This window comes from Mastigoproctus giganteus, chromosome 9 (genome assembly GCF_048544385.1).
Source record: "Mastigoproctus giganteus isolate SK-2022 chromosome 9, ASM4854438v1, whole genome shotgun sequence".
In the NCBI taxonomy this organism is placed as follows: Eukaryota; Metazoa; Arthropoda; class Arachnida; order Uropygi; family Thelyphonidae; genus Mastigoproctus; species Mastigoproctus giganteus.
The window spans coordinates 144,181,261-144,194,191 of record NC_143583.1 but is presented as its reverse complement, the minus strand read 5'-3'; the positions used below and the strand labels follow the sequence as shown (position 1 = coordinate 144,194,191).

At 37.0% G+C, this 12,931-nt stretch overlaps 1 protein-coding gene across 3 annotated transcripts in view; it reads left to right on the top strand.

Annotated features, from left to right (window-relative positions):
- Vha44 (V-type proton ATPase subunit Vha44) overlaps positions 1–12,931 on the top strand; it is a 249,734-nt gene that overhangs the window by 115,643 nt on the left and 121,160 nt on the right. For all 3 annotated transcript variants that reach the window (XM_090381677.1, XM_090381676.1, XM_090381678.1), the window contains exon 8: positions 7,729–7,797. In XM_090381677.1, the coding sequence (XP_090237803.1) occupies positions 7,729–7,797 (69 nt within the window). The remainder of the gene's footprint in view (positions 1–7,728; positions 7,798–12,931) is intronic.

Here is a 12,931-nt window from a genome sequence, read left to right as displayed (position 1 = left end):
TAACTCTGTGGTACTACACTGACAGTGGTAGAGAATGAAAAGGACTCAGGGGTAATTGTGCAGGCACATATGAAGTTTTCTGAGCAGTGCAGATGGTCTGCAAGAGTAACTCATGGTGTCTTGTCAATGATATACATGAATTTTTCTAGCAGGGACAAGGAGTTGATTATCCCCTTGTATAAGGCAGTGGTCAGGACACACACACACACACACACACACACACACACACACACACACACACACACACACACACACACACACACACACCTTGAGTACTGTATACAGGTCTGGAGGCCTCATTTTAAGAAGGAAGTAGAACTGTTGGAATGAGTAAAGAGGAAGGCAACAAGATTAGTGAATGGAACGAAGGGTTGCTCTTACGAATAAAGGCTTAAGTTTTGCAGATTACAGTGTTTGGAGACTAGGCACCTGCGAGGTGACAAAACGAATTTCATTGTTTTGTCATTCAATGTCGGAAGACACATCAGTTTGAGTTGGGACAGATTGCAAATATGGACAAAGTCCCCCTTCAATTTGATGTCCCAAGTAACAGAACTGTTAATAAGAAGGGAGAGAAAACTGTAACTGTGAAGACAAGTGGACATGAAAACAGCCATTATACAGTTGTTCTAGCTTGTTGTGCCGACAGAACCAAGCTGCCTCCTATGTTGATTTTCAAATGCAAAACAATGCGAAAAGAAGACATTCCTCGAGGAGTGATTGTCCACGTTCATGACAAGGGTTGGATGGATCAGGATGGGATGAAGATCTGGTTTGAGAAAGTTTGGAGCAGGAGACCAGGTGGGCTCTTATGCAAACTTGCCCTATTGATGCTTGATCAGTTCAAGGCACACATAACAAAAAACACAAAGAAGATTGCTGCAGAGCAAAAAACAAAACTTGCCTTTATACCTGGAGGCTTGACATCCCAGCTCCAACCACTTGATGTCAGCATTAACAAACCCTTCAAAGCTGCCATGAGAGACAAATGGAACCAATGGATGAAGTCTTCTGAGGACAATTTGACACCAGCAGGAAGAGTGAAGAAACCAACTGTAGGAGAAGTTTGTACCTGGGTGAAAAGATCCTGGGATGATATCAAGATTGAGATCATTGTCAAGTCAAATAAGAAGTGTGGCATTTCAAATGTCATAGATGGAACTGAGGGCGAGGCAATATATGAAGACAGTGATTCGTCATCAGACACAGATGAGGACACTAATGAATGGGAGTTTTGACAGTGATGAGGAGTTGTATGAATTTTATGATGAATAAAACTTGAGTTGAATAACTTTATGTAATACATTTTTTTTCAAATTTCGGGCCCCAAAATTAAGGTGTGTGTTATACATGGGGAAATACGGTACCTCTTTGAGTAAATCCCACTTCAGCACACTCTGATCACTGTTTGTTGTTGTTGTTATTGTTTGTTTGTTATTTGGTTTTTAGGAGCAATCGCAACTAAGGCCATATTGCTCTGAGGATATGCGGTGGTCATTCCCTGACCTTTCTGCATCCTCCGTATTTGGTGGTCACAGGCTCGAGACCTGGTCTAATCAAGAAGCGTGTTCTACGCACTGCTGCTCCTGCCCACCTGGCTACGGAGGCACCTGTGATCACTGTCACCTAGTGGTTCCTTTATCTGCAGATTCTTAATGCAAGAAGAATCACTACTGATAATCAGATCAAGAGTATTACTCCCACTAGTTGCCTCCTGAACATGCTGATGTAGAAAACAATCATCCAATAAATCCAATCCACAAAAGCCTTGCTAGTGTGTGTGATCAACCCACAAATTCCAGTCAACATCCGGGAAATTAAAATTCCCCATTATAAGACTCTCTGATTTACTGGCCCACTGTATTTCCCTGTACAGTTGTTTATTATACTCATCAGAGTCATAAGGCCTATAACACACTCCTCCTCCTCTCAATTTTGGTTTCCCAGTGCCTATGTCACACCAAACTGACTTGACACTGCACTGTCTAGCCATGTTGACCGGCTGTACTTCCTTGGATTTTGTGTTTCTTAACAAATAGCATAACCCATCCTCCCTTCCTATCCTGTCTATCCTTCCTGTACACATTGTACTCCCCATATTCCATTTCTTCATTCCTTATATCTATGCGATACCACATCTCTGATATCCCAACAATATCTGCCTTTGATGTTTTGACCAACACCTCAAATTCATCAAATGTATTTATCAAACTCCTAGCATTGGTATACATGCAAGTATACATGCACCTGTTCCTATTCTTAGCTACCCTAACACAGCCCATATGTTTACTTATACTACAGTGATTCCCTGCAGTTTCTGAAATTCCCTGCATCTTGTTTTCCAGGCTGCTTCTCATTCTGATAGAAGCAGTGCAAGAATCACTTTCACCTCTGCCAGCGGCTACTGTTAATCTGTTAGTCCGTGTATCCCTCTCAAGCTACCAGTTTTCTGACCCACCTAACACTGTCTCGATATCGGCAAGTTAGCCAACTATTCGACCTGAAATCTCCTACCATTGTATTGCACATAATGGCCTTTAGTTGCCATTACACCGTAAAACCAACAACAACCAACTACTCGATCTTGGGGAATATCTTCTGAATTGCTGTGACATTTCCTTATAGATTACAAACATGTGGACAATTTTTAATGGTATGAATTCCATCATGATGGGGGGGGGGGAAGAGAGAAGATAGAAAAAAGTGGGAGATACAGGTGATCTCATTTAAATCAATGTTGATGACTTTGGGGATACTATATCACTGTTAGTACAAATGCATAAATGCTTGCCTTTGAAAGCTTGGGTTATACCTATGGAGTATGCATGCATACTCCATAGGTATAACCCAATGTATGCATACCTATGGTATGCACACCCTCCATAGTTGCAGAGATTGTGCATATATTTCTGGTGATACAAGGATGGTTCAATAACGAATTGCCCTGACCTAGCTGCAGAGGTGCTAGCCTGTTGATTCTTGGCACATGTTTTAGTCCTTCTCTACATATCCACTGTGCAGATTTACACATTTTTCCCATCGATGGATGAGGCTACAGATACCATTTTTGAAGAAGTGCTGAGGTTGGTCTTTGAACCATGACTGTTGCAGAAATTAGTGTCTCGTCGTCAGGGAAATGGGTCCCCCGAAGCAGTGATTTGAGCGAAGGAAACAAGTTCAATGGTGCATTATTGGGTGAGTAGGCTTGATGGGGCAGTATTTCGTATCCACAAGTGTCCACTTGTGTTGTTGCAATTTCAGAAGTGTGAAACTGGGGCATTGTCTTGAAGCATTCTCACACCTTTGGACAGCATGCCATGCCTACATGTTTTGATTTTCTCCCATAATTTTGTGAGTAAGTTGGCATAATAGGCACCTGTAATTGTTTTATCTTTTGGCAGGTAATCAGTCATTGTTACGCCTTTCTCATCCCAAAACACTGTCAGCAAGACTTTTCCTGCTGGTGCTTGGACACTTGCCTTCTTGGGGGGGGGGTGGGATGAGGAAACCATGATGTCTCCATTCCATGAACTGCTTTTTACTTTCAGGATCGAAATGGTGTATCCAGCTTTTATCCTGAGTGATTAGACAAGAATAAAAGTCTTCCTCATCTCATTTTTTTGGCACAGCTAACAACTCTTGTGATTTTTGTTGTCGATCAGCCTTCTGGAAACAGTCAATAATAGGAAACGAGGAAACCATGATGTCTCCATTCCATGAACTGCTTTTTACTTTCAGGATCGAAATGGTGTATCCAGCTTTCATCCTGAGTGATTAGACAAGAGTAAAAGTCTTCCTCATCTCATTTTTTTGGCACAGCTAACAACTCTTGTGATTTCTGTTGTCGATCAGCCTTCTGGAAACAGTCAATAATCGGGGAATCCATCTTGCACTCAATTTCTGTAAGTGGAGTTTGTCATTTATGACTGTTTCAGTGGAGCCCACACTAATCTTCACCTCCTGGGACAATTCATGCATAGATATCCGGCGATCTTCCATGATTAACAGCTCCACTTTTCTGATCGTGCTGTCATCAATGGCTGAATGGGGACAACCTGGAATGGGCTCAGATTCTACTGATGTCCGACCAACCTAAACTGTCTATGGCAGTGCTTCACAATGCCATAGGATGGGGCTTCATCCTTATATAAATCATCCATCTCCTTGTGGATTTCTTTAGGAGAATTCCCCTTCAAGAATAGATACCGGATTACAGCTCTGGCCTCAACTTTGTCCATAATGCTACTTCGTCACACATTCAAATCTGTAAGAGAAAAACATATTAAGACACAGGGCTGAAATTTTACACCTTTAGTACAGAGATATGTATGATGCTACACACAAAATATCATGACTCTGCAATATGTGGAAGTAAGCGAGGGCGATTCTTTATTGAACCACCCGCGTAGTTCTATATTTCATTAGAATTTCTCTGAAGGAGGGATATTTGAGCTGGTTACTTTTGTTGGTGGTGAATTGCCAGTTTCTAAGTGATAAAGACCAGTGTCAGTTCCTTTTTGCAGGATTGTTTATAAATCCATGAAGATTAGTTAAACTACACCTGTATGGTTCCTGCTACACCGGAAGTGGAGTAATATTTTTAATGACATATTCGCTGTAGTGGCTGACGGATAATGCTCTGAAAATTTCCTGGTATGAAAAATTGCAATCCTGTTTTCCCTTGAAGTAATTCTAGTAGTAGCTTTGCTGATTTAGGAGCATTATAAATAAAGTTCCATTCATACTCTGGCTGGCAGAAGTCAAGTGTTTTCAGCTTCGTTATAATTCATTTTATTACAGCTGATTTACCAGTGCAACAGCTAACAGTGGACTGTATACTTTTTGTGGCTGTGCATGTGGGCTTGATCTTGCATTGTGGGAATTTGCATCTGTGAACAGGGCCACATCCTCCCATTCATTCATATTGTTATATTGTTTGCATATGCAAAAGTGAGTTCTTAACACAATCTGTCATTGGATATCACATTAGTATAAAATCATTGCACAATGGAAGTTTCAAAGTCCAGTTTGCTGCTCAGTTAGGTGCCTCCGTAGCCAGGTGGGAAGGAGCAGCAGTGCGTAGCACACGCTTCTTGATTAGACCGGGGTTCGAGCCCATCACCACCAAAAACAGAAGATGCGGAAAGGTCAGGGAATGACCACCGCATATCCCGGAGCAATATGGCCTTGCTCCTAAAAACCAGATAACAAATAAACGAACAAGCTGCTCAGTTACACTTTACTATCCATAGCTGAAGTCATTGAGCAGTTGGTGGTCTCAAAAAAAAAACAAAAGGCATTCTAGGGGCTCTCTGTAAAATGCAATCTTTCATTGTCTTGTATTGAAAAACCTATACTAGCCTAAAACTCTGCCAAGATTGCACTTACAAAATTGTTATTAACTGATAGCTCTTAATGAGAGGAATAAAATATATATAGGCTTCCCTCACTTTATAGAAATCACATATCAGGTGGATAAAACTATGAGCTCAAAAGTACATCTGATGATAGATAGATTAGATAAAAAAGAAAGAAAAAAAAATACATTTTTAACTAATAGCAAATAACATATTAAGCTTTATCATTGGCTATTTAATTAAGCTGTGGTGAATACTTGGATGCTCTGGTTTTGAAAAGTGATTTGAGAAAACTAGTTTTTCTGAACATCACTTTACATGGTTCTAAAAAAATACTGTATTTCCCATGTATAACATGCACCTTAATTTTGGGACCTGAAATTTGAAAAAAAATGTATTACATAAAGTTATTCAACTCAAGTTTTATTCATCATAAAATTCATACAACTCCTCATCACTGTCAAAACTCCCATCCATTAACTTGTCCTCATCTGTGTCTGATGACGAATCACTGTCTTCATATATTGCCTCGCCCTCAGTTCCATCTATGACATTTGAAATGCCACACTTCTTAAATGACTTGACAATGATCTCAGTCTTGATATTATCCCAGGATCTTTTCACCCAGGTACAAACTTCTCCTATAGTTGGTTTCTTCACTCTTCCTGCTGGTGTCAAATTGTCCCCAGAAGACTTCATCCATTGGTTCCATTTGTCTCTCATGGCAGCTTTGAAGGGTTTGTTAATGTTGACATCAAGTGGTTGGAGCTGGGATGTCAAGCCTCCAGGTATGATGGCAAGTTGTTTTTTGCTCTGCAGCAATCTTCTTTGTGTTTTTTGTTATGTGTGCCCTGAACTGATCAAGCATCAATAGGGTAGGTTTGCGTAAGAGCCCACCTGGTCTCTTACGGAATTTTTCTAGCAGGGATAAGGAGGTGATTATTCCCTTGTATAAGGCAATGGTCAGGCCACACCTTGAGTACAGGTCTGGAGGCCTCATTTCAAGAAGGATGTAGAGCTGCTAGAACGAGTATAGAGAAGGGCAACAAGATTAGTGAATGGAACAAAGGGTTGCTCTTACGAAGAAAGGCTTAAGTTTTGTAAATTACAGTGTCTGATGACTAGGCACCGGTGAGGTGATCTGATAGAGATGTATAAAGCCTTGAATGGTTTGAGCATGCTCAATGCTGTTGGGATTCTGTCTCTTGCTCAGAATAATCACCTGAGAGGGCATAAATTCAAATTGAGGAAAGACAGATGTAGGATAGATGTGCGGAAATTTGCCTTTAGCCAGCGGGTAGTTGGTTGGTGGAACAGACTTCCATCCCTTGTTGTGGAAGTTGATAGCCTAAATAAATTTAAGGCTCAGCTGGACAGGTATTTCGAACGAACGGAGGGATGAAATGGAAGTGCTTTTTTTTTTGTTTTTTTTTGGCTGATACTACATAAGCTTGCTTTCTTGCATCATATGCCTCTACTAATGCTAAGAAAATTGTATTGGTTATGAATGTTTATAGTAAATTAATAGAATTCTAACCTGAGAAGTGTATTCATGAAATTATTGAATTTGCCAAAGTCTCAAGAGTACTATATGATGATAACATAAAAATTAGTGATACATAGAAAAGACCATAATATTAATGTATTTGTTATGGGTTGCAATACATGAGTAGATTTGCTTATCATGGTAACAGGAATGCACATGCATAGGTAACAGTATGTTACCTATGTATGTGCATTCCTGTTACCATGATAAGCAAAACTACTCATGTATTGCAACACACACACACACGCACGCGCGCACACACACACACACACACACACAAAATAGATTATTGTTTGAAATACAACACTGACACACTAAATGAATATTTTACATGTTCTAAAATATACATTTTTAGACAGTTTCTTGGAAAGGTTGACGTTATATCTGAGTTATGCAATTTTCAAATGATGTCACCAAGGTAAAATAACACAATTTAAAATGATTATTTATATATTTTTTTAGCTGGCTTTAATTGTTATTGTGATTCTATAGCTGAGTTTTCTTCATTCTTAAGATAACCAAGTTTTACTGCAACTTGATTGTTGTTGTAATGTTGATTTTAATTGTGGGGGAAGAGAGAGGGGGGAGGTTTGTTATTGTTGCACATTTGTGTAACTAATTCCTGATGGTTCAAAATACCAAAATCATATTGATATTAAAAATTTATTTTAAAATTTGTATGGAACTTGTTGGCATTGCTTGCCTACTTCAGAATCAATGTCAACTTAAAAACACACCTGTAAGAAATATAAATGCACATATTGTACTTCTTTGGATGACCTTCAGTTATAAATTTTTTCTTTAGCTACCCTTTTATGTTTTTAGGTCACTCTACAAAGACTGGTGCAACAAATATGAAACATTAACAAAGATGATTGTTCCAAGATCAAGTCAGTAAGTATTGCAATTACTCAAATGTAATATAATGTTATTAGCATTTCGGCATTAATTGTGAGTTACTTACACATTCATGGGCAGTTTTGGAGTATAAAAACCATGAAATTAAATATTGGGGTGGAAGAGGTGGACAACCGAAACTAGCTTATTACAATCACAAAAAAAAGTGTATAAGTTCTTCAATCAGTGATTGAACTGAAAATCAGTACTTTCAAATCAAGCTGCAAAGCCATCATTGTCACTCAAGATTATTTGATATATTTTTATGATATAATTCCATGTAAATCTCCTTTGAGTACAGTTTGTGATAGGCAATATATATTCAGAACAATAAATGATGGTTTTTTCCATATTAACCTTAGTAATCTGGTGTTGGTTTCTCATGCCTCAAGATATTTATATTTCCCCCTCATGCTTGTTTGTGGTTTACTAATGGCCATGCTCATTTAAGTACCTTCCTTACCATCTATTCAAGAGTACTTTTACAAATCTTTCAACTGCTGACTTTTTTTTTTTTGTAATTAATGTTTAGTTTCTGTTTGTGATCAGACAGACTGCTGCACTGTATTGTTTATGTAATATTTTTCAGTATCGTGAGATTCTGTAATCATTTGTTTTGTTAACTGATTTTTTCATTGCTGCATCAGTCAGTCTGGCTGGAAAATTATGGATGAACCTAGACCTTCAAAACAAGTAAGATATAATAATCCCAATTTTGGAAACAACAACAGTCATACAATGGCTAGAGATGCGAGATAATGATAGTGATACTGATTGTGATAAAAAGTGAATTGTGAGTGATCATGAATGTAATTCAGAACAGTATATTGATGAAAATGGTAAATTAAAACAAACAATGCACAGAAAAAATGTTTTTATGAAAAAAAAAAAAATATTGCTATTGGACAAGAACTGCAAGTCATAACACCATTTATAGAATATACCTTCCCAGTTTATGAAGAATATGCCTTCCCTTCACAGAAATTATGTTGTGAAGTATGGATACACAAAATAAATTTAAAATGAAAGTAAAAAAATACAAAAATCACATCACAACTTTTATACTTGATGTTGATCTCATGGCAATGAAAGCTTTTTTAGGAGTCTAGGAAAATTTACTGCCAGCAATTTACCGCCGCGTCAGTTTATCGCACAAACAATTTACCGCCAGCAATTTACCGCTGCTTCAGTTTATCGCATTTTACCATCTAGAAGCAATGAGATGTGTTTGGTCAAATCCTAAAAAGTTATTTTTTATTTAAGTTTCTGCCTTAAGCTATGATAAGCTTATTTTTGGAATTCTATGAACTATGAGGGAATAGTACGGAAATAAAAAAAAAAAAAAAACACATGTATGGAAATATGTAATTTAATAGGTAGATTATGTATTTTAATAGTTATACGTATCACAAAAATAGTAAAAAATCCATTATTTGAACAATATAACAATTGGTTAATTTTAAACTAAACTAATTATAACATTAGGTATGTCATAGTACTGCCAAAAATTCAAAATGAATGTTTATGCAATCTTCAGAATCAGTCACATTGGGATAATTAATTACTAAGAAACTGTAATATTTACAACACAGTATGTACATTATTAATAAGAAATATTACGCGCTATACCTCTTAGATAATCAACAATATCATCCCATATATTGTATGCACTAACAAGCCTTTTAATTCGTTCATCACAATCGCGATACTCCTTTTTTTTGTTGCCCGGATCACTTCCACTTAAATATTGTTCAGTGCGCATTTCGTTAATACTTTGTTCTTTTTTAATGCAATCGATAAATTTCCAAATGTTGGGAATGAACGATGATAAGCAGCAACTTGTTCCTCAAATCCTCTATGCCACCTTTCAACAGTATTATTCGTTCTTGGTAATCCTTCAACAACAAGCTGGCGTACGTTCCACATTTCATGGGAATACTTTGGGGATCGACGAAGATGTCGTCTGGTTGGTTGTCCAATCCATGTATGCACAAAATAATCAACAACTTCATTCTGGAGGAAAAACACCATTTTCACACAAATGTTCAAAAACGACTGTCACAATTGGAATGGGCACAAATGCAATTGCTGCCAAAATTCGTTAACCCCGTTGCGAAGTGTCAGGAAAAACTCTTCTGGAAGCATTCATCATCGCCGTCTCAAAATCTATAGTTATTGATTGCGGGGGACATAGCCGGTTCCAATACTTTCAGCCGCTGTAGTAGATACATACATTTCCTCAGACTTGTTAGGCAATAATGCATAAACTAATGGAAGCAATATTTTGTCCTTGAATCCATGTATCGTATACAGCCGATAAAAAAGTAAGGGAACAGTTTTGTAAGTCCCATCGGCATAACAGTGTTCACTTCGCGCTAACAACTGCAAATTTCTTTTTGTACTGAAAATTAACATACGATTGTCCTCGGGTCCAAAATCAAATTGTAGAAACAATTCTCCATTGCATGATGTTTTATATTCTTCTGTAAAAACTATGTATGTCTCTGCGATGCGTTGGAAGAACTGGGCCATCAAAATTTCGATTTCTTATATTTCGGATCGTTCGTTTCATTGTATCTACACTTGGAAGCTTAGGGGCTGCCGCTTGGCTACAGATTCTCGAAACATTTGAAATAATACTATGAGGCGTATTATTTGTTGTTTCTGCATAAGTTCGAATGGTATCAAGAAGTTGTGCTGCCTCAACTCCTGCTGCATCTTCACAATGATTGTGCTCCTTCCATGTTTTAACGATGGTGTTATCTACCATAGTAACTCGAGCGGCACATTTGGTTTTTCGGTAATTTTGACACTTCCAATGAATTTTTGTTTCATTTTGCCTGTCTTTATAAAACAAATGTCCGCTAAAGCACAATTTCGGTTTTCCTTTTTCTGATTTCAAAAATTCCACCGACCTGATTCGTTCACAAACTCAAAAGGATGAAAAATAAACTCAAAATAAGAAAATGTTGCGATTGTAAGAGATTATAAATATATAAGTACCTCCTTAATCGGCATGCCCTACCCCCACTCCCCTAAAACATGCTACTTAAGTTAAAAATAAAATTATATAAATTATATGTATTGCCTGACGATATTTGTAGGCTATAAATTGTTTATGCGATAAACTGATGCAGAGGTAAACTGCTAGCCATTAATTACTGGCGGTGAATTGCGAGCGATAAACTTTCCTAGACGAAGTCTAGGAAAGACTTAGTCTAGGAAAGTTTTTCACCGAAAGTTTAAGAAAATTTAAGTTTATAAACAATTTATAGCCTACAAATGATCGCTAGCATATTTTATCACCAGGCAATACATATAATGTATATAAATTTATTGGTCATTTTAAATTGAAAATAAGGCTTTTCTATAGGTGTTATTTAAGAATTAAGTGCAGTTAAAAATGTAAGTTATATGCTAGGTATACACTTCCTGGAAATACATACCATTGCAGGTGCTTTAATTTAATTGCCTGTTATTTTCCAAAATTGGAATTTGGTAGGTACCTACTTAATACCTTTAACTTAAGTAGCATGTTTTTAACTCAGAATATGCATTTTAACAGCAATTAAAAAAGAACAAAGTATTAACGAAATGCTCATTGAACAATATTTAAGTGGAAGTGATCCGGGCAACAAAAAAAAAGAAGTATCGCAATTGTGATGAACGAATTAAAAGGCTTGTTAGTGCATACGATATACGGGGTGATATTGTTGATTATCTAAGAGGTATAGCGCGTAATATTTCTTATTAATAATGTACATACTGTGTTGTAAATATTACAGTTTCTTAGTAATTAATTATCCCAACGTGACTGATTCTGAAGGTTGCATAAATATTCATTTTGAATTTTTGCAGTGTACTATGACATACCTAATGTTATAATTAGTTTAGTTTAAAATTAACCAATTGTTATATTGTTCAAATAATGGATTTTTTACTATTTTTGTGATACATGTACATAATCTAAAATACATAATCTACCTATTAAATTACATATTTCCATACATGTGTTTTTTTTATTTCCATACTATTCCCTCATAGTTCATAGCATTCCAAAAATATGCTAATCATAGCTTAAGGCAGAAACTTAAATAAAAAATAACTTTTTATGATTTGACCAACACATCTCATTGCTTCTAGACGGTAAAATGCGATAAACTGACACGGCGGTAAATTATTTGTGCGATAAACTGACGCAGCGGTAAATTGCTGGCGGTAAATTTTCTGGACACCCCTTTTTTAGATCTGCCTCGGTCAATGTTCCACGTTCAAAGAAAATTTTGAAGACCTGCATTTGCTGGTATGTGTGGTTTTTTTTTTTTTTTTTTTTTTTTTTTTATGAAAACTCCAAACACGAATGGTATTAGAACCTTTGGTACTGTGTATGAGTAGTAGACAGAAGATATTTCTGTAGATTGTAGTTTTGGGAAACACATCCATGAAGGAAGGTGGTTCCAGGAAACAGGTAGGTGAGTTCTGGGAGTTTGGAGTCGGATAGACTAAAATGGCTACTGGCTGGTTGCAGCATATGTTTGGATGGTTTGGAGGAAAGTGGAGGAATTATGGAGGATAATTCAGAAAAACACTGCCCATGGAAGTATCTACAGAAATGGCATACAGCAGAAACTGAATGTCTGTATGACTGAGAGTGGAGTGACATTAATTAATGTAACTGCCCCTTTTGAATGGCATCTAGAAGCTTGTGAGAGGTTTTGGTTACACCACCCCAGATAGAGGAACAATATTCCATTGTTGGGCAAATTTGAGATTTGTACAGAGTGAGTAAATGTTTAGAAGAAATGTAATGCCAAGAGCAAAAAAGACAACTTTTCAGTTTTTAGATGCAGAGAATGCAATATGTGATGTGTTTATGCCAAGCAGTTAGAAGTTAGGGTAATCCTTAGTATTAGAAGTTAGGGTAATCCTTAGTATTAGAAGTTAGGGTAATCCTTAGTAGAATGTGATCTTGTATAGAAATCTGAGTGTCATCGAATGTTAGCATAGGAGCAGTAGACTGTTTGTGAGAAATAAGACAGGGCTGAGTTTTAGAGGAATTAAAGCTAAGTTTTCTTTGCCTCATTGGAGAATTACCTGAATTTCAGAATTTAAGGACTTGGTGAAAGATATT